The following is a 27,300-nucleotide window of genomic DNA, read 5'->3' on the forward strand; positions in this document are numbered from 1 at the left end:
CTTGTTTCTAAGGTGCTAGGTGTGGGGTTTTTTTCTTTCTCAAACATTTTTAATGAACTCTAGAAACTACCACAGATCACCAACTTCGCTACTTTTTTTCCTGCTCTTGGCTGCCTTTGTAACAGCTGTAGGATAATTCTCTCCCTTTGAAAAATGCACACAAGACACAAAGATTGTGCTCAACAGGTTTACTCAGACTGGACTCTTAAATGCTCAAGAAAAAGGCACAGATTAAAGATTCTGATGACTCTTTTGAACACGGCAAATGGGATTTTGTTTATAAGAAAAAAAAATACTGCTATGAATTGTATGGGCTGAAAATTCAAATATTCTTCTCCATTTCTAATTATTGGCCTTCATTAAAATGGAATTTAAATTAAATTGTATAAACATATGAAATAAAGTCTCAGTATTAGGAAGTTTTTCTTTTGTTTCCTCTATGTACAAATCTTAGTATACAATTTTTACTTTTCATTATACATTTACTACATACTCTTTTCCAAACTGTGTGACAGCAACTGCAAAGTATGTGTTTCAAGAAAATGCTTTGCATTTGGAAAAAATCCACCTGCTTTCTTGGCTAGCAGTGCCAATCAGAATTTAGAAGAGATGATGGGTTAGGGTGAGTATCCACTCAAATGTAATCATCCTCTACCGGTTCACCGTTGACATCGCAGTAATGGATGAAGATAGCCACCACACGTTGGAATACACCTTTTTTCATCTGGCGCAGTTCAGAGATCTCTTCCCCTATTGTTTCCATACAGATGTCTGCAGACAATTGTCCTTTCCTTCGGGGCGCATAAATAGTAGCTGTGGAAGGCACATAAGAATAACAACTAGATAATCTTTCCTATAAAGAAATTCACAAGCAAATCTTTTTTGCATTAAATGTCTTGGAAAACAAACACAGAAATCTTCATTGAGCAACCACAGTTAAGGGATAATAATCAAGCAGAAATAGTATTCTGCCTTCCCTGTATTTAAACCTTTTGACAGCTCCAATACTCATTTAATGTACACAAAGTCCGTATGTCTGAGAGTGAAGGGAATCCCAGTGCATAAACGCCTTCCCCTGAGACTTATCTGACGTGCTTTCAGGTTATCCATTTCAGTGATCACTTAAATGTTTTATAAACAAGAGCAATTAAGAATAAAGCAGCAGTTTTTTATTTATTTTGTTTGGCTTTAATGTTTAATCTAATTACTCTTTTAAATCAAAGACATATCAATTTTTTATAATTCAGAGTACATACTGAACTATAAGCACTGAAGTCTATGAATCAATTTCAAATAAAATACATAAATCAGAGAAGGGTATGGCCAAGCAAGATTTCTTCCTCATCCTTTGATGATCCCTTCATCCCCTTGAACTGAGTTAGATAAGAATATCCAAAATTACGTCAATTAAAAATACCTCTAACAAAGGAGATTCCAAGATTTTCCTAATTAAGTAGTGGAAGAACATCTTTTTCTTCTGCTACCAAGCAAGTTTCTTAATTGAGCCCTAGGAACTGCCTACTATAGCATTTTATAAGACAAGCTCCTGAATAGAAAGAGGCATATGCATCCTAAACTCTCACCCACATCATCTCTATTCCAGAGTTTTCAAGTCCAGCTCTTTCCTCTTTTCTCCCAAGTTTCTACGAGTCTCAATTGTCTTTGCTGGATCTGTTCAGCTTGCCTTAACAACCTTTCATAAAGCAATGCCAGAGGCAGCAGTCCAGCTGAGTCCCAGTAAACTCCACAGAACAAGAATTGCTGGGACTACACATCCCAACATGGGTTTTCTGTGGTTTAAATGCTCTCATTCTTCTGGATATCACAAATGCATCACATTTTTAGGCTAAGCACGAGACTGGCTCTCTGATTTGTGGCAGTATTAGGGGTCTCCAGCTGGCTGATACACTGTTATAGTACTATGGCCCTCTCCTCCGCTGGACCCCCTCCTCATCCAGTTTCTAACACTGCTACAAGTAGTTATTTATAGTCTACCCAAAACAGCATAAGAATTAGAAAACTGAAAAATAAAGGAATGCATTGCCATCTTGGGACCAAGCAGCAAGTTAAAATTCTTTGAATGCATCAAAAACAATTACTCACTTCTCTCATCATCCTCAAAGTCATATCTAGCATAGCTGTTTGGCTCTGCTGTTCTCAGTGATCTTAACCATGGGAAGTCAGTAATCATGGAGTAAGGGGCACCATCCACAATGCCTAGAAGACAGACAGGATGAGGACACGAAGAGGACAATGTCCCTCCTGCAGCATCAGCACCCTTCATCAAGTAAACTTCGCTGGTATCACATAGATTGGTCACTCTTAACACAGGAAAAGCACCTCCTCATTTCAGTTCCCCCACTCTGTGCTGAAGATCCCCCGCTTGCCTCACAAGAGTTATTATTCATGTCTCTTGTAACTTAATGCAAAGTGACTTATCTTAGCAAGAGACTGAGCATCAGCTTTCAGCTCTCTATAAACACTCACCTTCTAGAGTGTAAATATCTCGTCCCCAAGGGTACTTAGTGTATTTCTTCAGGTCTTCGTCAGTTCGTGTAGCTTCAGGGAAGAACTCATATTTAATAAGCTCTCTAGAGAGGAGGAGGAAGAGATTACAGACAGTAGTGATAGGAAATGTGAAAGTGTGAGGGAGAAAAACCAAATGGGAAATCCTGCCACACTGCCTTTCCTTTAACGAACCTGAACCCAGAGAAACAACCCTCTAAGACCCTCACACAAACTCAGTATGCAATCCCTCCAATTCTGAGAGTAAATCAGAGAGAATATGTACAGTTTAGATGAGAAACCAATTAAGCTACCTTTCAAGCATAGCTTTCTATCTGTAAGGAACAATCCAACGTGGCTGCAACTAAACAAAACTTCAAAAGTTAATGTGTTCTCTTAGCCATTTTGGTGAAAAATGAGGACAACAATAATACTGGTTTAAAACAGCTGGATGACAGCCACTGTATACACTTCTCTGCTGCAGGGAATTTTTGCTCCTCAGTCAGAAGCTGATGTTGATTGCACATCACCTTCCCCAGAAACTAACATTATTTCTTGGAATAGATCAGTCTTTCCCTTTTGTAATAAAAGAAACTTGGTTTCAGATTTGAAGATATTCCTCAGCCATTCTGACTACTTCAATGTTTAACCACATTACTGCTGGATGGAATAGAACTGGTGAATTCTAACAGTATTTTTCATATACTTATGAAAGTTTATTTAATCCACATTTTGTATTAGATCCTGACACTGAAATTCTACATTGCACTATAAATTCAACCTTCCCTAGTCAACAAACCTTTTTTTTTTTTTTTCATTTGACTAACAGAATATAGCAAGTCTACAGCTTGACTGAAGCTGTAGCTGCTAAATCAGGATTGAACACCTTTTCTGTAAAGTTACTGAAGGGCAAGTACTCACTGATTGATATTTGCTATAGTGTCCATCCAGCTCCGAATGCGCACCTTATTGCGGACATTAGGTGGATTACTGAATTCATGAATTATGCAAATGTGGTATGGATAAGGGCCACTAAATATCTTTTGCTCAAGAGTCAACGTGTCAACCTGTGAAAGGCAGCAAACAAAGTCTTGTAAACAAGGGAAATAAACCACCTACCAAATCCCCCAAATTCTGGGTCCAGTGAAATGAAATTTTAACAGCATACATAAATACATGATTAAGCAGAGTAAAACTTCCTTAGCGCAGCTTTGCCAACAAATATTCTCAGGTAGTGGAATTTGATGGGAAACATCTGTTTTCTGGTTTCACAACTCCAGTATGTAAGTAAACTTTCATAAAACTACGTAATGGTCTAAACTACATTCATTTACTCAGAATTTGTCTCTGGCTTAGCGGAGGGATTGTGTTTTGGGGTTTATTTTTGGGGTTTTTTTCCCCGCAGTTGTCTTACCACTGTCCTTCAATAGCTTGGTTTCAAAGAAAAGCTGGCTTTTATATGAAATCAGCCTCCCCTATTTGGTCAGGCAAACCAAACCAGAAAAAGCATTACTTTGCATGACAGAAGCAGCATCACAGTCTAATACAGAACGCTCTGCTGAAAGTCAAAAAAACATTCTGAACCTTAAAATTAAGCCTTCTTAATTACTTGTCAAACGACCTCAACAACTCACTAAATATCAGTGCTTACATCTCCTACATGTAGTCTGGGGAAAGGGTGGCTCCCAGTACCACAACTGTCTTGCAACACTGTTTAGCATCAAAAGAGGATGCAGCTTTCAGCAAAGCAGTATTCAAAACACTAACTGCTGTTACTAAATCTAGGAGGACATGGGTTCAAGATTTCAGATACCTATGGTTATGTCACACTTCTGCTTATATATAATTACAAGCTGACTTAGTAGCATCTAGATTCTTACAGATATTTTTAGTTCTTCAGTTTGGAATGAATTAAATGCATCGTGATTTTTTACAATATCTTCTAACACAATGAATATTGGAGATGGTAACATTAAGTCTTAAAATTCTGTATCGTCCAAGTTCCAGATTCTGCAATAAAAGCCCTGACAAGCTGAAGTTTTAATAAGCAAGTTTCTCAGAGATGTTATTGTAACGTTTACATTTTTTGTATTAATTTAAAAGACATGAAGTCAAGAGTGCTAAAAGAATACAGGCAGAACTTCAGATCTGTTTGTGATTAAATGTAAGTTGGTTGTGTACCTGCTGCATTGGACGAAGATAAATGATCCGGTTTCTTTCTGGTGGCATCCTTAGAATCTGATCCAGAACCTGATCCATGTTTAACTTCTTGCACTGGGCATAGTCAAACCGATTGACAACTGGTGCATTTTCTACTTTTAAGTGTTTCAATACACGGCACCTTGTAGCTATAAATCAGCAAGCAGAATTATTAAGAGAAGAAATAAAATACTGAAAAGTCCCTAGGAACCTTCTGTCAGAGATTTTCAAAGCCAACTGTTTCAAAAGAAGGCAAACAAGTAATGTAGTAACAGACATTTACTGATGGAGTTTGGATAGCTGGCAACTTAAGTATATTGAAGAAATAGACAAGTTGTTTATTTCCTCCACATTAAGATCAAACTTCTAGTTTGAGAACTTGTAAGAAGAGTCCTTTCAAAAGGCTATGTCAATTTTAATCTAACAATAACCTTTTTCTCCCTTTGTTTCCTTTTGCATAGGCCCCTGAAATGGTCTGTGGACTGCCACAATTGAAAACCACTGACTTAAAAATCTGATCAAATATAGAGTATTGTGAAGCCACACAATGTGAAATAAAGCTATTTCCTTTCCAGTAACACTGCTCATGTAATCAAAATTTAGTTCAAAATTAATGTATGTTCTGAGAAGTATTCTGGAATAAAGAATGTCTTAATCCTCAGCTAAGTAGAGGTACCTAATTTCAGAAAAAAAAAGATGTTCAGTGTAGATGTTCCAGAAAACAATAAGTGACCCAATGCTTCAATACAGGACTGGTCACACACCTTGGCATGTGCATTTAATGCAGCTTAAGTGCCATCATTTAAAACAGATTTTTATCATATCAAGGAGGAAAGTATCATTATGTCAGCTGAATGAACTATGGAAGCAGGAAGAAATCAAAGAAAAAAATCAGGGTACTCCAACTCATTTCATCAAACTCCAATTATTGTATTATCACTCTTCAATAAACCTCTCACCTTCCTAACTGTCATATAATTTCATCTGTTGTTTCAGATATTAATCTTTATTAAACCTGTTAACAACATATAAGGAAAGAAGCATTCAAACTGAAAAGCACTATTATTTAGTGTTCCAAGCATCAGTCTGACATGTAGCAAAGCAGCTGATGAAAACAAAATAAGCAGTGGACTGAATTTAACTCTTTCAGAAATTTTTAATAATGCCAGATGGAGGAGGCATGCATGACATTAACTACATACCATGTATGAACATCATTTTGGGGCAGTCTTTCAGTACCAAATCTGTTATTCCACAATTGGTCAAGGTGATTCCAACGAGGTTTTTGGACTTCAAAGTCAGTACCTGGTGAAATTTTTTTTAAAAAATGATCAATCTATAACAGAGTAAAAACAAAGAAAAACTAAAATACACTGGATTTTAAAAGATGCTGCCAGACACAGAAGGATAGTAACCGGATACTAATCAATATAATATAGCTTCTGTACAGAAGGATATTAACTGGATACTAAACAATATAATACAGCTTCTATTTGAAATGACTAAGCTACTGATAGCAATGAGAAAAAAAAAAAAAAAAAAGGCTTCCTGCTGATCAGCAACGTCACAACATGCCAAAGAACATCTTCACAAGATTAAAAGGGGAGTCATACCAGAAAGCACAATCTCTATCAGAAAACCTGAGCATCATCTCTCAGAAACTTCAAATTCTCTACTATTCCATTTCTACTTTGTAACCATGATGAAAAAAAATAGCAATTCTGGAGAGTGACACTTGTTTAAACACAGAAAGATGGTATGGCAGAGAATCATTGTTTGAACTTCCCATGCCAATGTATTTTATCAACGCTATCTCAGAGGAAAACCTCACGTGGCAGGTTCGAAATTACATACATAACCTATTTAATCTTCTATGTCCATTATAGTGTTAGAAGAATAAAGCACACATCAAGCTCAAGCAGAATAATTTCCAATAGTATGGACATAGGGAGAATGTAGTAAGAAAGGATCTTTTGGGGTTTTTATCTGAATTTTCTAATGTTTTTCACTAAAAAAACTAGTAAAATTTAGCAGCCCAAGGACGAAGCTGGCCAATTACACAAAGACGACTAAAGAGTTCTAGTAAAAGAAAGTAAACACATATAAAGAGAAAATATAAGCATTCTGCAACAGGTTCTTTCAGTTCCAGCAATTTAAGCTATTTCTGTAGCCACAGATAGTTAAAAAAAAAAAAGGATTAAAACCTCACAATACTGTTTTTTCAAAATGGTGTGTTTTAAGAAAAAAAAAAAATCATGTACCCCAAAATAGCTTTTATGCTAATTACAAAAGCTGTAATGTATCCTAGTAACCAGAAAAAATATTATGGGACACATTCACAATAACTGTCTTAAATCAGTGAGGCCAAGTTCTTCTGAGATTGTGCAATATAAACACAGGCAGGTTCCTCTACAGCATAACTCAGAAGACACGCTTAAGTTAGATGTTTAGAGTCATCTTCTGAAGCAATCTCATGCGTGGCTAGAACATGAGCCTTGGGTAAACAGCCTCAATACAGCAAAACTAGACCTTGCAATTGCTCCTCCCATGACTAATCTTCACCGGAGAAGAATTAACTCATGTTACTTACATACTAAAAGAACATCGAGCCTGCAAGGTAACACCTGAGCTGCTATGTCCAGAGGTAATTATATATCCCATGCTTCTTTTAACAGCAGTAGCCTATGCTGTCATTGAAAACTAAATGCCAGAGAATAATTTTTCGCCCTGCACAGCAAGGAGGACACTGTGGGAAGGCAGGACATCATGCAGCACTATTAGCCATGAGCATGTCACAAACTTCCAAGTTTAGCTTTAGCTTATGCTTTGCTCTTCTCAGGCCAGTTAGAGTATCACTGCACCTAACACGTACAGGGTTATGACCAAAGAGATCAGTCAGATCAGTTAGTACTTGTCTAGCTCTACATGGAAGACAAGCTTGTATAATTACATCATTGTTCATGAGCATCTCCAGCTGATAAACCTGTAGCAAGTGAAGAAAAAGACCTTACTTGAACATGATCATCTTCAATAACCGGGTCACTTGTACTTGTGGACTTGTCAGCTGTCCTTTTCCGCTTTGTGGTTTGCCGTGGCTTTGGCTTAGCCACCTCTGCAAAAAGAAAACCAGAAAAATCTTTCCTCTGTTTACATTTCAGGATAACAATACAGGCATTCCCTAGCTGAAAACATCTAACAAGATATATAAGCAGCTCAAAATACATGCTTGGTTTGAAGACAACTGTATCTCTCTTCCTTGCACAAAAACCACTTCCAGGTTTGTTGCTCAGAATTATTCATAACTAATATATAACTGTAACCTAAATAACTTGGGGCAGGGGGGTGGGCTCTTGATAAAGACATAGGAATGATGAACCTACAGTTTCAGTATCGCAGAAAAATGTGAAGCCAAGAAAAGAACTAAAGATGATTTGTTAAGTTATACACTTGGTTCTCTGCAGCAAACAGAGCATTCCTGACAAATATAAGAACCAAAATAGCTTTAATGTTTTAAATAGTAGAAATAATCTCAAATTGCTTGGAAGTCTGCTCTTTATAACTGTCACTACACTAAGTTTTTCCTACTATTAAAAAGGATGTCCAGATATAAAATACTCTGATATTCCCAAGCTGCTTCTTACTCCATTTCATGTACCAGTGACAAAATTCCTGCTTGATTTAAGATGAAGCTTTGAGAAGAAATTATGATAGATGACCACCCTTTACTTCCTACAGTAAGGGAAAAAAAAATACCCTAGAATTAATTTTCTGTGATTAGCAGATCAAAACAACACATTTTACTAAAATTAAGCTTCCTTTGACTTTTTTGTTAAAACACATGCCGTGTTCACAAAGATTCACAATCAAGATAAGAGGTGCAAAATATTAGAGACCTATGAACTTTTCCATGCTATAGTATCATTAACATTAAAAACCATCTCTTTTCCTACTTAACATCATCATATTCTACCAATACATGTAAACTATTAATTAACATGTGACATTCAGGGGCCTTCTGAGCTCCAGAATTCAGGCTATGGCTTTAGGGGATCCACAGGTTTAAAGATTTAATGTCTAAGTACTCAACTTGTGGCACCCACAGATCATCATCCCCAGGTAACACTTTTTTGACATTTCCTAGAGTATTTACAGATAGCAAAATACTTCCTAGCTATATTTATAGGGAAAGTTTTCCAAGTTTGCGTTGAACTGTTCAAGGTACAGCTCAAGGCCAAGAAATCTTTACAGAAGGTTTAACATAACATGCATTTTAAAATGTGAAAAGCTTGCTTCACCACAAATGCAAACAATGAAAGTTTTAAAAACCCTCTTTATTATAAGAAATACTGTGGCTTACATTTTTGCTGAAGTAAAAATCAGAATTACACACTTGAGTAGTCCTTCAACGAGCTGGTCTGTCTGTGGTGATAATGCTTTTAAAATTTCATTATCTTTAATATTTTACTTGTTACACTGTTTAATATAAGTAAATAATTTAGGAGGAAAAAAAAAACCACCATACTTCCACTATCAAACATAGGATTGTTACAGAAGCCAAAAACCACAATGACATTTTGTCATTTATTCTAGAGTACGAGAAACCAGTCATATTCAAGGCAAATTTTTAGACGATTTATAGAAAAAACATTTTCAACTCTGTAACAAAAAGTTTTCAGGTTATACTCTAACGCGTTGTATATCCCATCCTAGTGAAGAAAAGCACTGTAACAGCCAGGCAGAAGACGCCTCACTGTCCTACGCATTGAACACAGATTTAAAAGATAAAAACGACACATGAAGTCTCATACTCTGCCTCAAGCATCAGCTAATATCTGACGCTTCAAAGAGGAAAATAAGTGCATAAAGACATACGCATTAACCGTATGAAGTTGGGAAAACAGTTCTGGCTTGTGTAGGCTAAATATAAGAAATACAGACATTTTTTTCCACAAGCAGAACATATCTTTTTCCTGACTAACAACTGAAATATGAAAGCAGAGGGTATCTTTCAGAAAGACAATCTAATTTAATACTTAGATCTGACTGACTTCACTTTATGTTTTTGTAATGGATGAGGATAGAGAGTATTTTCTTTTGATTTTTGTAAACTAATTACTAGTCACAATGGGGCAAAGTAGAAAACAGACATTTAACACCAAGATCATTTCTCCAATCTGAGATACATCTGACTACAATATCCTAGGTGATTCTGGTTTTGCTAACACTTGGGAACATTAAGATAAACTGGAAAGACACCAGGACACCATGTTTGAACCATTCCGTGTATAAGAGATACGAATTTGTTGTTAATCTTTTCTGCCTCCAACAAATGCAGCTCTGTAACCAGCATATTTCATTTTTTGGTTTCACTTTACTTGCCAGACATTCCCAGCAAAGAATCCTGGATATATGAGATAATTATAAAGTGTGCTATGTCCAACTAAAATCATTATTTTGGAAAGTATACTTCGAGGAAATGGCAAGTTCCCCTTTCAAATTTCCCCCAAAATTTATGGCTTCATTCCAGCCCTTCAGAATTTTGTTTTTATTTTATTTTATTGTTTTGTTTGTTTTACATGATGTGAAGCATGAAACTAATAAAAAGACAATTTTCAACAAGTTTGATCACCATGCCTTATACACTTGGAAGTAGAATCCAATATGCAGGTGCACAAGCTTGGCTCAATTGTAATTATGCCTTGCTTTATTGGTTGATAAAGTATCAGTTATTAACTTTTGCCTTCTTGATAAGATCTGAGCATACCTGCTGTCTTCTTCCTTTTAAAGGGAGAATTTTAATGGGGGAGACAGTCTTATGTTTCAATGAATAACAGCCTTCACAGGAAGACAGAAGCTGTCAAAAGAAGTTGCATTTGGTTTTCAGATGAGTAAATCAAACACCGTTTAGTATGTATGGATAACACATACAGAAATACTTGCATGGAGAAAAAAAAAAAAGTAACTGGCACTCTTTCAGAGAGATTGGTTATTTTACCTAGCTGTGGCAGCGAAGTCAGGCATTTCTGTTCCATCAATATTATGACCCTTTGATCACTTAGTTTAAAATTATTGACCAATAACTTCACGTTTAACTTCAGTATTATCTGTGGGTGTTGCAGTTTTTCAATACTGTCTCATGCCAGCACAGTAGGTTACTCAGTAATTAATATATGCACATAAGTCATACCTGACTCTGACACCAGAGGGACATGGGACAGCTTGCTTCTAGCTCTTGTTAGTGGTCGGCGAGGATACTCTTCTTTATACTCAATCTCACAGCTCCTTCGCTGCGAGCCTGTGCTCTCCTCCTCACTGGCAGGCCCACAGGCACTCCCACTAGTCCTCTCATCACCTGTCTCTCCCGAAGGCCCACAGTTTGGCAGAGTCCTAAGTGCAAAATCTGACCCAGCGCTGTTTGGTCCATTCCTGCAGGCTCCACTCGTGGATGGGCATTCCCCATCGCAACACCCACTAGTCCTCTGTTGTGTGTTCTGTGGCTTGTAGCAGGAACACCTAGAACAAACAGAGCTCTCCTCAGTCTCTCTCTCACTGGAACCTTCACTTTTACAAGGCGAGCAGACACACTGCCTGGATTCATCTCCAATTGCTGGACTGTTGCCAGCAGAGTGGCTATTAGCTGTCTGTGCAGAGTCAGGGCTAGGAGAAACAGCACTGCAGGAGCTGGATGTTCCCGTTGATCCTGTAGCATTACTGCAACCTGGGTAAGAATCTTTGCTTTTGTTCCTTTCAGGCATGTCACTTGCTGCTTTCATGTCTGCTTTAATCTGCTCGCTTGTTACTTGACAACCTTTTTCACAGCTGCTTTCCTCAGTACGGAACTGCTTTGTCTGTCCCACTTGGTTGGCACTGCATCTCTTCCGCAGTGGTGTCTTGCCTTTACCGCTCACTGCAAGAGTTAAGCAAGAGAGGACAATGAGACAACCAATACACAGCTTAAATAAATGCTTAGTACTACTCTGTTAGAGATTACTTAAAACAGAAGGCAGCCCAGAGGCTAATGACAAATCTTGTCAAGACCATGCTGCTATTCACATGTTATGGGAATTAATAAGATTTCTAGCAGTTGCTGAATCTCTGTAATGTCTTGCAGCTATTTTTGCAGTGATATGCTGTGGTATTTGTCAGTAAATGAGACAGATATTTGCCAGAGAGGCTAATATTTTCACAAAGCAGCTAACTGGTTAAAAAGGCCAAAGCACAAAAAGATGAAAACCACATGAATAACAGACTTCTGTTTTCTCAAATATGAGGAATAAATCTGACAAAGTAGTAACATAGGTAGGACAAAAGCTTATGCTTTCAACAGCAATCCTTAGCTCCCCCTCCTGGGTAGGAAAAGTGTACATCGGCAACAGTACTTTCAGTTTACAGACGAATAAAAAAACCCTAGCAAATAGTGTACAAATCACAATTGGAATTTAATGTCTAATGTCTTAATCCTCTCAGCTAATTATACTAAATCAAGCCCGAAAAAACATTACTCGCACTACAGAAGTTTATGCAAATTGTCTCCAAACACAGGTTATTTCAACCCTCAAACCAGAACTAACATCTACACTACAAGCACTGCACTCTACAGATTTCCAAGTTGAAACTACCAGCCCTGTTGAAATGTACTAAAATGACAGGGGGACTGATGTGTACAGACTATGCTAGTTACAACAGGAAGATACTTAATCTATTACAGCTTTGATATGTCCCAGGTTTTGCAGAAATTAAACCAGTACCAGACCAGTTTCTCAGTTCTTCACAATGCAGGATTTTTATGTTAACTGCTTAGCTAAATATTCATTAAAGCTTAATACTGTAGGCACTTCATCTATCAATTACTTGTAGATTACAATTCAACTTCCTCCTTTCCTGTGTATGTATAGAACTACTTCACTTAGAATACAAACTACAGGGAATACCACATCATCTCTGTTTCTGGAAAGACTGTACATCACATGGCACTGGACCCAGGACTCTGACTTCATGCCACAGATGTGCAGCTTGTAGCTGTAAACTCAAAAGACAGGAAATGTCCTTTTCTATGTCTCTCTGTAGTTGTCATACTACCATGAAGTTCTAGGCCTTTAACTCTGAGTTGTAGTAACACATAACCTGATACTACTAATAATACATACACACACATATACACATGCTGTAATAGTAAGTGTTGTTCAGAAGAGAAAGTGACCATACTGAACATCACCCTGAGAATTCTAACTAACCTCCAAACCTCTCACCAAAGTAAAGTTGATCTTAAAGAGTCTCCTTCAGGACACTCCCACAGGGAGCCCATAAACCAAAAGACAGCTGCAACTCTCATGCATTTGCCCCAAAGGTCACATTTTGTTTCAGCAGCAACCGTTTGACAGATGAAACATTATGCTGGTTTCATCTAGGATGGAGTTAATTATCTTCTTAAGAGCTAGTACAGTGCTGTGTTTTGGTTTTGATGTGAGACTTCTCAGTTGCTCAGGCCTTGGTAGGGAAAAGGCTGGAGGGGCACAAGGAATGGGGAGGGGGGACAGCTCCAGGCCAGCTGACCCAAACTGGCCAAAGCGGTATTCCACACCATGGGATGGCATGCCTGGTATCTATACCTGGAGGGTTGGCTGGGATGGGCAGATCGTGGCTCAGGGACTGGCGGGGCATCGGTGGATGGGTGGTGAGCAGACACGTTGTGCACCACGTGTCTTTCTCGCTTTCTCTCTGGGTTTTATTCTTTCTCTTCCCCTTTTCATTATAACTGTTATTGTCATCATTGTTATTATTGTTCTTTCATTTATTCTATTTCAATTATTAAATTGTTTTTATCTCAACCCTCTAGTTTTACATTCCTTTCCAACTCTCCCCCCCACCCCTCTGGGTGAGGGGGAAGTGAGTGGGTGGCTGCGGGGTTAAACCATGACAATCATATAGACAACATAGCTGCAAATTTGGCTTCACAGACATGATAAATTCTGTGCACTTGGAAATTCAAAAGAGAAGCTGCAGGTTTCTGCATGCAAAGCAGCGCAGCACCACTATTTCTACATTTCTGTACAGCGACTATGTGATTTAAGCTCAGAAAGATACGTCCTTACACCTTCATTCTAGATTTATAACAGGAAGAAAAGAGTAGGGGGCAAACGAACAAGCATGCATATTACAAAGCTAGAAATAAACCTGAACAAGACTGAAAGACTGAAGCTTGAGAATAAGTTTTGCTTAACAGCGCCTAGGGACCCATCTGTTCCACACCTGAAGGTTCTCTCGTTTCCACTGGATCTCTGTTTTTTTCTTCTCCATCTGAGTAATTCTGTGCAATGGTGTTAGAGATGCAGGCTCTTGAAGTCCCCATGTTTTCTTCCTCATCCTCACTGTCTGAATCATGGACAGTAATAGGCGCTGCTTTTACAACAGGCTGAATGCCACTTGGCCCTAAAAACAGTAGAATGCCAACAGTTCATGTAAAAATAAGCCAAGCACAGATTAAAGGGCTGAAGAACTTTTAGACCTGCTTCAAAAAACTACAGGAGATTAATTTGATTCAATTTGGCCACCCATTCTGTGGCTCCCTCATTAAAATGCAAATACAAGAAGGGCAAAACACTGCATTTCAGCATTAAAGCATTCTAGTTTGGAAGGGGAAGAGTATCACAATGTAAAACAAGACAGAGGTTTTCTGTAATCTTTTTTCTGCTTCAGAACAGCTTAAAGATTCTTCCACCATAGGATGAGTAACTGCACAACTATATATTCTAAGCAGTCCCTGAAACCTCCAACACAAAGACAGAAATGTCAGTCAGAAGATCTGCAATTATCCTTCTAAATCCCACCACTGGAAGCAGGAAGGAGAAGCATGAATTATCAAGCTTCTGTATAAGTGTGCTTTGTTAGTAACCTCTCTTGGCTACTAACGATAGCCAATCACAATGACATATATGCCTGTGAATAACATAAGAAATAAACATGAAGTTAAATAATGTTTTCAGGAGTTATCTTGAAAAAGTGAACAGATCCAGCACAGATGTATGTTACTTCATGATGCTGGTATATTTAGTAGAAAATTACTTTGTCCAGCAAAGACTGCCTTATGTGACTAATGTGTGTCACTAATGATGTCACTAATACAAATTAACACTGGAACAAGTTTTTCTGGCTTGAAAAAAAAAAAAAGGCAAAAAAGAATCCATATGTTGCAGTGAAAGAAGTGAGGCCATTAACACCAACAGGAAACATGACAAGCTCATTCAGGCCCTTTGAGTCTTTTATTATACTGGGCTCAAAAATAAGGCTTTACAATCAAGGTATTTTACTCCGTATGTAGAAGAAAACTCAGAACTCTAAAACAGAATTTAAAACAACAGATTTCTTCACAGCAATAAGCTGTGCTAGCATCATTATTCCACACACACTAGAGAACACAGCTGAAGGAAATCATCCAAAACCAGACTTATACTGAAAAATTTAACCCCTCAAGAAGGGGATACCCAAAGGTAATTTCTTTCAACAAACAGTTACCTGCTTGCTCTTCGTCCACCTCCATAGGAACAACAGCCTGGCTATGACCTGGGAGCTCATTCTGGCCCTGCCCAGCGGCCACCCCTTCTTCCTGTGCCACCTCCTCCATCTCATTCAGTGCTGAAAAGATTAAGATGAGGTCAAAAAGAGGAAACAGAAGGAACAGAGCCCCTAAGCACAGAAGGAATTCAACTGGTACCCACAGAGAGTCAGAGAATCATTAAGAAGTAATAGCTGCCTTGATTTCTTCAGTGAGTCACTAGGTTGCACAAGTCTCTTACAGATTTGTTTTACATCTCTTTAGCCAAGCCACCAGCCTAAGCTCTGGGGGTTTCTTCTCCCAGATTTTCCACATCTTCTCAGAAGTCTTATTCTACTGCAGTGAGCAGCATAACTAGGATTTACACGTTCATTCCCTCCAAGAGACATCTGCCTTTGCTGGAGAAGTTTAAAAATATACCATCTGACACTGATGTACTCCCAGCTCTGACCAGAGCAGCCTACAAAACACTTGACACTTTCACAGAGAGTATCACATGAAACTCCACATAGCTAACATCCATACTAACATGTATCATTGAACTGTAAGGTGCCTGTAACAGCTACTAGATACAATACACAGATAGTTTGTATCACACAGGTATCAGAGAATGTGCAAACAGCCTTCAGAAAAGATTGGTTACATAACAGGAACTGAAAGAGTAACAAGCTTTCAACATATATCTCCCCTAGGACCCTACCTAAGTGGCAACGCAAATAAAATCCCTCCCTACAAAGGTTCCCGAAGGTCGGAGATTACCCTCAGCTGCAATCTGCTGCTCTTCAGCTTGACCATCTTGCCGCAGGTCATTCTCCTCATTCTGGTCATTTGGGTGTTGGTGATTGTTGTGGTGGATGTTTGGATTATTGTTATTCTGGTGGTTATTGTTGTTGTCATTGTCATTGTTAGAGTTCTGATTGCTGACTAGAGCAGATGAGACGCCAATTCCTGTGCCTGCACTTAGGCCCACACGAGCACAACCCTGAAGACAAAGAGCAACTATTAAGATTTGAAAATACAGACACATTTTATCAATAACATATCCCAACGCCAACAGAAAAAGCATTCTGTCATTAGTACCTGGGATAGCAGGACAATATGCACATGAAGAATGTGGAAGTTGTCCCTAATAATTCCTCATGCTACACACTGCAGAGCCCCATCTTAAGTATGGCAACCAAGAAAACTTACACTCCGCTAAACGTCTAATGAAAGGGAACTCCACAAAGCATATAGCCTTACATTATTGAGTTGCATTTCATTTGCTATGAGATCATATTAGAGCAACACAAATAGCAGATTACATGGTCTTCCCAGAACACAGTAGCCTCAAGATAGAATTAATGATCAAAGAAAGCAGTTTTTTTACATAGGCAGTTTTATGTTACAACAGCTGTTAAAATGATTTGTGTTACAAGTGTGGGAGAGGGGACAACATGAAGAAATAAAATTCCTAAGCTTTGAAAGCACTCCAACAGGTGAACAGCACTCCCATTTCCCCCACTACAAAATCATAAAAAACCCTTAGCATTGTAAACCAACTCTCAGCATGAGAAATATCATATAGAAAGCAGACGCAAAATGAAGTAGCAGCAGAGACTTCAACAGAAACACAGAATCAATATAAGTCTTATTTCCTGGTCACATATTCATACAAGATCATACCTTGCCACTGCTCCAATCTGCGGAAAAAGTAGCATTCTCCCTAACATATGATAATAGCAACTGCAAACCAAAGTCCTTTACTTACCAAGCTATTTAATTAATTACAACTTCTAAAAGAATGCCTAACAGGTGGAGCTCACCATATTTCCAATGAGCTGGCAACAACAAAAAGTAAAACCATTCCCTGAAAGACTCACCTTAGGAGGTTCACGGAACATCTGGTCCAGAGAAATAAATTCTAAGCTTGGCAATAACTCAATGAACTGACTAAAAGAATCTAGCTTTATTGCATGGCATCGCACCAGGGTGAGGTCAACCAGTCGGGTCCACCTTGAATGATCTATGGAAAAGAAGAGATGCATTTCCTGAAGGATTCCTGTCTCACTTTTCATTATATCCTTTTCAAATTTGAGAGCAGGCATTTTCTGTACCTCCATTCTGACTGTTAGCAGCATCATTATGGTTCCAAACCAAGCATCATCTACTGTACTTACTAAGAAATAGAACAAATGGTACTACAAGCAGAAAAATTCTCTTTTAATATCACAGCAATTCATATAATATCTCTAAAATTTCAAAGGTGTGCAATACCTGTGATCCAATTATTTGGGTTATGTAGATGTGGGCAGTTGTAAATGACCAGATATTTGATGCAAGAAAAAACTTCATTTACAGCTTTCATACCAATATCGGTAATAATTCCTGGATTTTCAACCACATCAGCCAAGCCATACTTCACCAAGTCTCCATTCGTCATTTTACCTATGAAAAAGATCGTAGCAAACTCAGCAGTAAATTTCAGAAATGTGCCTTTTATAGCATGATTGTCTAACTCCCTATTTTAGTCCAATTTTACAAAATGGATCAGATTATTACTTCAGCTTAATAAAGCCGAGACTTTCACAACTTCAGTAAGACTTTCAGGGAGTGAAGAAAAACATATTTGGCAGTATGAGGTCACCAGCCTCAATATGGGTACATTAATATTATTTTTAATCACTCTTAGAACATGACTGAAAACACAGAAACTTGTTTAACACTTATATTTTGCAAATTATTTATGTATATAAAAGATGTCATACACTGTAGTAAAAACTCATCAACATATCCTAGATGAAGAGTTTCAAACTGTGGAAATTCCAGTTCAGCCATCTTCAAAGCAGAAAAAACACCGTCTTTGGTCAAGGAAGGCTGGATCCGCACTTCATGCAACCTGAATGCAATTAAGAATTGTTACTATTAAAAGGCATGCCAAAACACAATTGCCATAGAAACTACTCAAGTTGCTCTTTCACAATAAAATGAAAATATTCTTTCAACAATGGCAGGATTAAGACGATATTTGTTGTATCTTTATAGCAGTATTTGGCAGTTGCATATCAATATAGTTGTGAGACTAACAGGACCACACTGTTCAGATATAGGTCTAAGGCGGCAGCTTATGACACAAAGTGATGCAGGAACAGACATAACACCAGTTACTTTAACTGCAGAACACTCCTGTTACATAAAGTTTAAATGTATATTCCTTAAAATTTTGAAGGCTGCTCTGCTTCTTCACATTCTTGGACTTCATTACTAACACGCTTATTTTGAAAAAGGAAAAGGAAGAAAAGAAAGATCTGAAGGACATACCTTCGTGCAGCTGTTATGATGAGGTAGCCAAGATCCACTTCAAGTGCATTCTTGCAAGCTCCCAGAACTATAGTGTGCAAATTCCTAAAACCACCTGATAAATAAAAAAAACATTCTTTCACACTTCCATCACAGATCACAACCTTAAGACTTATAAATTTCCAACAGTATTGTCTTGACAACTGAATTAGCAAAATGCATCTTTTTTTAGAAAATCAATAAAACACTTATTTGCACCCAACTCCCTCCAATTCTGCTAGTTCTACTCACCAACAAATGCAACTGAAAGGTTAGCTTATCAGTCAAGAGTTAATTACAGTTAAAAGGTCAAAACATTTCTCAGAACAGAGCTATATTTAGCACCATAACCATAGTTCCAAACTTGATACCTTTAAAATAATGATCAAGAAAGGATACGCTACAGACTAGCTAAGCTTCACGTCTCCAGTTATTTGCCAATATTTTTATTTATTTCTTTGTTCACTTGAAGTCTGAGGGATAAGAAGTTTCATACCTGATCTCCAGCTATCTTCTACTACATGCTGGATAAGTCCTCCAAGAAATGGAACACGAACCAGTTCTAAATGCTCCAAATTTCGAGCAGAAGCCAGGCCCGTCACTAGGGGAACATACTTCAGAGAATTTGTGGGTCCTACATAGAACAAACCAATACAGACGAAGAAGGTTGTTCACTTAACAGCAAATATCTCATGTTAAAAGAATTTTAAAATGTTCACATACATCCATCTAGATCAGGAAGTCAATAGAACCATGTAGCACCAAATAACGTACAGGAGAGGTGTACATTTTTACCCAACACCATCAATAAAACAAAGACTCATTTCAGAATTTTCTATTTCAAGATTTCCATTCCCATTTGTTGCCTATTGAGCTTTAACAGAATTAGATTTCCTACATGCTAAACCATCCCCTCTATATATGAATCCTTCTTACCGGCACAGTTCCTCATGACAAAAGCACGTAAGCTGATACAAAGGAAATCTTTAAAAGGCTGTGGTTTGGTGAGTCTCACCCACTTCAAATAAAGGTGCCTCAGCATTGGGATACAAGGAATCTCAGGGACATTCACCCCTAACAATACACAAACAAAACAAACATTTTAAGCAAGCTTTAAACTATAAACCCTGGGATAAATTTCTTTGGATTAACATTCTGGCTTTTAAACGGAAATCTTTTCTTTGCTATGTGGCATGTGAGAAAAGCTGTAACCATTATAAAACACAAGTTCCTCACCTCAGTTTGTCAACGCAATTTTTTTAGAATTTGCTTTTTGGAACTGCTAACATATATATAGCAACTAGTATTTCAAAAATGCCACATTCCAAATTCCCTCTCTTAAAAAGAATTACAACCTTGCAGAGTTTCAAAGCCTTTAAATTCACCTGTGTTTAAGCCAATTACTTCACCATTACCACACTCACCTACTAAGTGCAAAGTCTGAATTTTAGCTCCTATAGGAATTTTCAGCTTGTTCTCGGGAGGAATTGGAAAAGCACCATTACGATTACGAAACTTCCCTAAAATGTGAACTTGTGGCATGTACGTCCAAATAGCTTCCACCAGCTCTAAATGAGAGGTCTCAACACCCTGGATAAAAGGAAGCAAAGCAGATGCTCTAACACCAGTTCAAGCAACAATATCCTCTTAACCACATAAACGTCTCAATAACACACTATACATGATGCAATGTGTTATTTCACTTTTAATTTGTAGAAAGACTTGTCTTTTTAACAGAGGGATCAGAATTTTAATTCATTTCTGAACTTCAGAGCACATGTGATTCCCACTGGTGAAACTAAAATAGTACTCATATGCAAATATGTCACAATTAACTGCTATTCTGTACAGCCAGATCTGAATATGCAGCCCAGGTCTGAACATGAAGCCCTGTAAGCAATGAGTCCCTGCCACATTTCTTCTGCTCTGTTAACATGCATCATCTCAGCTGCCAAAGGATGTTCTTTCTTGAGTCTAACCACTCACCAGAAGATTTGGGCAGGCTTGCAAAGCCTCTAAAACTCCAGGAATGCTGAAAGCTTCATGGCCACGAACTCTGCGCCTTTCAAGGTACCTGGGATGAAGACCATAAAGTTGTTCAATGTCTGGCATCTTCCTCAGCAGCGTTAGGAAACTGGAATCAGTGAAACCTAAGATGACAACAAGAGATTTGGTATTTGTGTGACAGCAGACACCTATCTGTAAAGGGAAAGCCAAATAAGTTGTTCTTTTTGTACGGTAATATAAATTCTACAGTGTTGGAAGATGTACTCAGTGAAGCAATAGCTTGTCTTCTACTTAGAGATTCTAGAAACCATGACCTACATACTCTCTTCTGCCTTGAATTTTGAAGGCTTTCTATAGGTTTCCTTCAGCGTAGTTGCATGGCTACAGGGTTAACTATACTTTCTCCCTTCTCAGATGACGCACCTCTGCAGACTGTCAGGCTTCCTGTCTCTGTCTTTCCTGGAATTCCATTTATCAACTACATGGCTCAGAAATGCCCAGCTGGATCAGTCGTATGCAGTTCATCGCTATTCATACCAGCTCAAAGTTCTCAAAGACGACAATTTCTTAAAGCAAAGGATTATTTTATTCTAACATAAGACAACATATAAAAAGTACTTTAAACTAGTAAGTTACCTGTATTCTGTATTTACACCTATCTCAGGCTAGGCCTAACCATCTACCTCGTATCAGCCCTACTAAATCCAACTTTGCAGATCATCTGACTTTTAGAATTCACTCATTGTAGCTCTCTCCCCCAACAAATCCCAGCAGTGTAATTTAAATCCAACAGAAATCCTAATACTCACAGGGTTGACCTAGGTTGCCAAATTTATCTATTGATCTGAAGATGGCTTGAGGTGTGACATCAAAACTTATTTATTCTTACATTAAGTGTTGGTAGATGAGTTGCTCTCTCATTCCATTGTATTTTTTCCTGCCTGCATGCAAACAGCCTCTTCTTGGATTAACCCTTGGATAAACTCCCTTACAATAATCAGACAAACACAGATTGTATTTACAGATTGCTACAAAGGAATCCCCATTTCTGCTACAGTAGTATCCAAAATATATATACACACAGACACAGATAAATTTTCCAAACCACATACTCAAGGAAGCCACCCAAATCTCACAAAAGTCAAAAGGAATTAAACATCTAACTCCTTTTACTGCTTTGGAAATTTAACCTGAATATGTCATTATAAATACCAGGATAGTACAGACAGATCTGCTCAATACCACTTTAATGCCATATCTTGAGTGCACTACTCACCAGTGGGCATGTACTCCCACCAACGGCCTGCACACAGATCCACAACCTTCACTACTCGCAGATAAAGAGTAACAGCTTCCTTCAGCTTCCGGGACAGGCATTCCATGCACATAATATCCTGCAAGGGAAGGTACCTTTGGGAGAGGAAAAAACACCCCTCTGATTTATCAAAGGTGGATCCTTCTTGACTTTTTCCAAACTAAAGAACATCCCAAGCATGACTACATGAATTCATATACTTCTAACACCTAATAACATTAACTCAAACAGAATTTTCAGGCCATACTCTAATAACAGTGTGAAATTTTGCTAAGCAGAACGACTCACCGATTTCTGACACTGAATATAGGATATTTAAGGTAGAAATACAATATTAAAATGGAGAGATACTTTAGTCCTCTAATAAATACTGACCAAACTATTTCTCACAATAGTTTCTTTCTACATGGTTTAATTAAAGGTACTTTCATTTTCTAGTACACACTAGCATGCTCAATTTGCAGACATTTTGGAATGCTACTGTTTTTAAAGAACTTGTTGGTAAGGCATTATGTTTTGAATATAATAGGCATGAGTGAACATCCTGGAGAAGGACTGTGCTGTAGGGAAGATTATATGTTCAACCAGGTTCCCTTCTGCATACTATGCAGCAGATGCAACAATTTCAAAACATGCACCTCAACTGCATGCTATGTGAGACACATTTCTGCACTGAAATCAGTATTTAAACACTTGTTACCACACACTGGTGAAAGGAATTAAATCCCTTATTTCTTCTCATTCCACCATTCATGATATTCACACAAATTAATTTTCAAAGTATCCAAATGAATTCTAGGACTGAAAAAAACATTTATCACCCCTTTTTAATCCAGTTCATATCCACCTGTTCACTCATGGTACATCTACACTTTCTGAATATGTGACATCAATGCAGGTAAGATTGGGGAAAAGTTGAAAACAATGTAATAATAAAAACCAAACTGATTTCTGACAAGCTGCTCACCTAAAGATGTGGCACAGCACTTCATGAGAGAGTTGGTTCATGTAATCTTTTGGCTCATCAGCTTTGGTAGACTCAGAGCCTTCCCTGTTCACTGAGCATGGTTTTACATTTTTCCGCCGGGGACCCATATTTGCAATGATTTCTGATGAAAGGAAACGTTCACAATGCTGTGCAAATTCAGGGCAACTGAAAGAGAAAAGTGACAGAGAGTAGAGGGGGACACACCAGTTAAGCCTTGTTTACCCCAAAAAAACCAGCAAAATCTGCCAATAAAGACAAGCCCCAATAGAGCTAAATTAAGTTAACTAAGAAGAGAAAAATTATTCCAACAAGTTAATAGTCTGCCTAACACATAAGATCTCAGACATAACTTGATGATTATTAGATAAACTACAAAATCCCTTTAAGCTAAAGGAAATTGACAGAGAGGAAAATCACCATAGGTTTAATCAGAGATCAATTCTTTTGCATGAATAAGATGTCTTCAAAGATACCATCCTGTGATCAACATAAATCACAGGAAAGCTGTGCAGACATCACAGAAGTTACAAAGCAAATGCCAACTAGACATGTTCCAGTGAAAAAGAAAGTCCAAAGCCTCTGTCTAGCAGAAAATTAAGTCTTCTTTTAGAAAAAAATGGCCTCCTACTGGTCATTCCCCAAAAATGCCCTATTAAAGGTCCTCGAACTAGCTCTTCTTAGAGGTTAGAATACCAAATAAAATATTTAGGTTGCTTAGTTAAAGATCAAAGCCACAGCAAAACTGAAAGACCTTGCCTCAGCAGCAATATGCAGGATACCCTCTCCTCTTTCACTTTGTTGAATTGTGTTTGTGTCTATATTGTTCCTGCAGCACACATACAGGCACAGAAGGACTGCAATAACAATGTATGTTTCATTTAAAAACATACAAATTGATTACAAGAAATAACAAATAACAACTCAAAAAATATACAAACAATGTCAACATTAGAAGAACTGAGTTAAGACCTCATACAGACGAACAGCATGAGAAACATCTTCACTACTGCTATTTAGCTGAGGAATGCTTTCTGGTAAGTAGGGTAAAGCAACATTAACTCAGTAAACCTGTTTAACAGGCTGAATACCAAAATTTGGTGGATAAGGAGAAACAACTTTAAGAAAGAAAAAAAAAAAGGCAGATTTTGGAAAACTCATTAGAGGTGCATCTGTTACAGCATTCACTGTCATGTAAATATACCATAGTGTTTGCTTCACATTATGTGGATATGGCAACTGAGAAGGAAAACAAAGTACTTCATGGAAATCAAAAAGAAAAATTTTGCATTCTCCAACACAAATTATTTATATGCTGGCACAAAATCTGACATATTGATAGTTTCACTGTGATCTAATTGTTGAAAAACACGTGCCTTCACACATTTTCTTATGCATCTCAAATTAACAACTGTATGTTGTCATAATTGATTTTATTTAAAATGGTGATATTAAAATAACTAAATTGGCACCTTCTGCCTGTGACTAGCATGAAACATATCTCTGCTCCTTTGGATTAGCAGGAACTTCTCCAGCCAAAGCTACAGGCACCGAGTTTGTTGCCCATACCCATATTACCTTTCTTTTTGGTGCACAGTAGAAGGGTTTAGTATGTTCGTAATACTGCATTGTAATGTTGTTCAACTTCATGAAGGCCAAAATTCACTTCAAACTACTCAGATACTGGATCTGAATGAAAACAAGTATTACATGGATTCCCAGTGAATGTCACCTGATGACTCAACTTGAACAGCAGGCAGAATACAACGTAAGAATTTCTAGATAGATGCAGACACATGATGGAGTACAATACAGCAGTATTTAAAGGACAGCATTAAAAGGACTGTGATGTAAGGTAAGAGAAAAAGATATTAACAAACAGGCCAGCATATAGGGGGAAAGTCTGAAAAAATCCTGTAAGATTTAAATGCAATGCACACAACCTGCCCTCTGAGTTTCGACTGCAGTGTAGTTTGTCTCCTGCCATTAAGTAAAGGGGAAAATGTCTCTTATGAGGCAGCAGTTTCTGTAAGATACATACTCTTCTTGATACTATTTTGAGCTAAAGCACGCAGCTTTAAAATCTCATTCTACACAAGGAAGCTGACCCATTTAAAGAAAAAAAAAAACCCCAAAACAATCACAAAAGAAAAAACCCAGAACAACCAAAAACCTTCAGGCATTTAACAAAGCTGATTTTTGCTCCCCAAGAGTCTTTGTATGAAACAACGGCTCAAAATGGTATCTCCTCGATTAGAAACTACTACACTGAACTTAAAAAACTTACAAAGCCACGGGGAGACCCGCACCCCCCGCAGAAAGGACAGCTTTACAGGGAAGTGCAGAGAACAGCTAGGCACGGCCTGGTAAGTGCTAATTTAAGAGGGGTGTTTCCTTATGGTGAGAAGATGTGGGGTTGGGGGGGCGGGGGGGACGGGAAGCGCACGTTTATTTTTTGCTTAGATAAGCGATATAAAAGCAGGTTTCCCCACAGCCCTCCTCGCTGCAGCCAGCCCACACGCCGCTGTTTCCTCAGCGGGGGGGCGGTGTCGGCAGCCGCCCCTAACGCGGCATCTTCAGGGCTCCCCCCTCTCCGCCGCAGCAGCAGGGAGGACAGTTTTCCTAAGGGCCTGTCACTCCGGGGAACGGCCCTCACCAGCCCCAGGCCGGGCCGCCCCGAGGCCCCGGTGCTGGACAACGACAGCCCCAGCCGGCAAGGGGAACAGCGGCAGCTCACTGCCGCTCCGGGCCCACCTGCCGAGAGAACACGGGGGGCGACAGCCTTTGGCTCACCGAGCCCCGCCGTACCGCCGCCGGCTCAGGCCTCCGTTGCCGGCCCGTAGCTCCTTACCTGCCCCTCAGCGCCGCCCTGTTGTTGTGGCCGCGGGTGGAGGGTTAACCCCGGCAGCCGCTTCCTGCGCGTCCCCTTCCGCCAGCGCCGCCGCACTTCCGGCCCCACTTCCGGCGCAGGCCGGGGGCGGGAGCCGGGACGCCCCGCCGCCATCTTGAGGGTAGCGAGGGGCGGGGCCTTACTGCCGACATCTTGGGTGCGGCGTCGCCTCCGCCATCTTGAGTGTGTCGCCCAGGGGGCCGCCATGTCGGTGGCGCCGCGGCCGCCCCCTCGCAGCCCGCGGAAAGGGCCCCGGCCAGGTCTGGCCTTGCCCCGCGATAGCGGCAGGACGTGTGCCTGCAGGCCCGGTGACAGGGCGGAGATCTTCAGGCCAGGCCCCTGAGCATGTTAAATGCCAGCTGAGATACAGGGACATAAACTGGGTGATTGGAAAGAGAAGGAACTGAGGAAACCCTGAAAGATTGGTGGGGAGTTCTAGCACAACAGCAGCAACCACACATACATGGCAGCGTAACCCTGAGGTGTTGTGGGTTGAAACAACTCACAGGCCACTGTGACTCTCTTGAGATTGCTTTGCACGCATATGGAGAGGAATGTAATTTACAGCAATTATATCCCAACCCACAGTTCTGTATGAACTGATAGGTGATAGTGATACATTATCTGCAGAGGCAAGAATCTTGCTAGCTGCCGTTGCTGAAGTGTGTTTGCAGCATTTTGTGGGCCTGTATTTAGGCCATCTCTTAATCAGTGCATTTGGATTAATCCCAGTAGAAATCACAGTTTACCAAATACCTTGGAGGCACATTTCATGCAAACCCCAAGGAACTGAGTAACAAAGCCCATTTATTACTGAGCAGGCTATTTGTGGCTTATTTTTTGTGAAGGCCAACATGCAAAGTCAGTTACTGGTCTAACAATCATCCCAGAATGATCCACAACATACTGTAGTGAAATACGAAGTAACAAAATAAGTTGTTAGTTTGACTTTGCAGAATGAGCAGAGTGAGTCACAGATAAGCTATTAGGAAAACCCGTGTTGAGACCACCTCTTTTGAAGGATCACACAGCAAATGCATACAGTAGTATTCACACTTAGCCTGATGTTCCTCTTATTTAACCTCAGCTGTTAAACAGCTTCAGGAAATGTTCCTGTTTAGCTTTTCCTCTGGACTACTAGAAGCAATTCTCATGAATGCAAAATCAAATAACTGCTCTGTCCAAAGCTTGTTTCTCTTCATCTCTCAGCTAACTTGTCACATCATTGCTGCTACCAACAGCAAAGACAGCAGAAATATCTGGTGGCTAATACCTCATACAATCTACCCAGAACCTGGCACATTTAATTCCTGTAAGATTCTTTCAGTACAGAGAAAAAAAAAAAAGCAAAAAAAAAAAAAAAAAGCAGAAAGCAACATACAGCAGGAAAAGAATGACCCAGTAAAATAAATACATGCAGGATAGTCTGAATTTAAGATGGATTGCTAAAGGAGAGGAACTGGTACCACCAATGCTATTACTGAACCTAGAACAGTTGGTAACAGCTGTGCAAAACAGGGTTAGACCCT

The 27,300-nt window shown here is 39.0% G+C and overlaps 1 protein-coding gene across 7 annotated transcripts; it reads right to left on the reverse strand.

Moving 5' to 3' along the window:
- Positions 1–171: 171 nt before the first annotated feature.
- On the reverse strand, positions 172–25,828 carry FBXO38 (F-box protein 38). Of its 7 annotated transcripts, XM_037396782.1 has the most exons (23): positions 25,733–25,811; positions 24,460–24,570; positions 22,864–23,049; positions 21,858–21,991; positions 20,561–20,724; positions 19,999–20,164; positions 19,511–19,648; positions 19,071–19,208; positions 18,557–18,650; positions 18,004–18,134; positions 17,513–17,683; positions 17,119–17,261; positions 16,016–16,238; positions 15,217–15,336; positions 13,954–14,133; positions 10,892–11,611; positions 7,716–7,816; positions 5,907–6,009; positions 4,687–4,853; positions 3,427–3,572; positions 2,488–2,591; positions 2,104–2,217; positions 172–813 (listed from the first exon to the last, which is right to left on the reverse strand). In XM_037396782.1, exons 3-23 carry the CDS (start codon positions 22,989–22,991, stop codon positions 635–637), a joined length of 3,564 nt encoding a protein of 1,187 aa, XP_037252679.1. In that variant the 5' UTR covers positions 22,992–23,049; positions 24,460–24,570; positions 25,733–25,811; the 3' UTR covers positions 172–634. The 7 variants fall into 7 exon arrangements, 6 of the variants coding, with proteins under 6 accessions (XP_037252679.1, XP_037252678.1, XP_037252681.1 ...); XM_037396781.1 differs by lacking the exon at positions 24,460–24,570 and having other exon boundaries at positions 25,733–25,828; XM_037396784.1 differs by lacking the exons at positions 24,460–24,570; positions 25,733–25,811 and having other exon boundaries at positions 20,561–20,648; positions 22,864–23,005.
- Between the last annotated feature and the right edge of the window lie 1,472 nt (positions 25,829–27,300).

The sequence above is a fragment of the Falco rusticolus genome, chromosome 8 (assembly GCF_015220075.1).
Source record: "Falco rusticolus isolate bFalRus1 chromosome 8, bFalRus1.pri, whole genome shotgun sequence".
In the NCBI taxonomy this organism is placed as follows: Eukaryota; Metazoa; Chordata; class Aves; order Falconiformes; family Falconidae; genus Falco; species Falco rusticolus.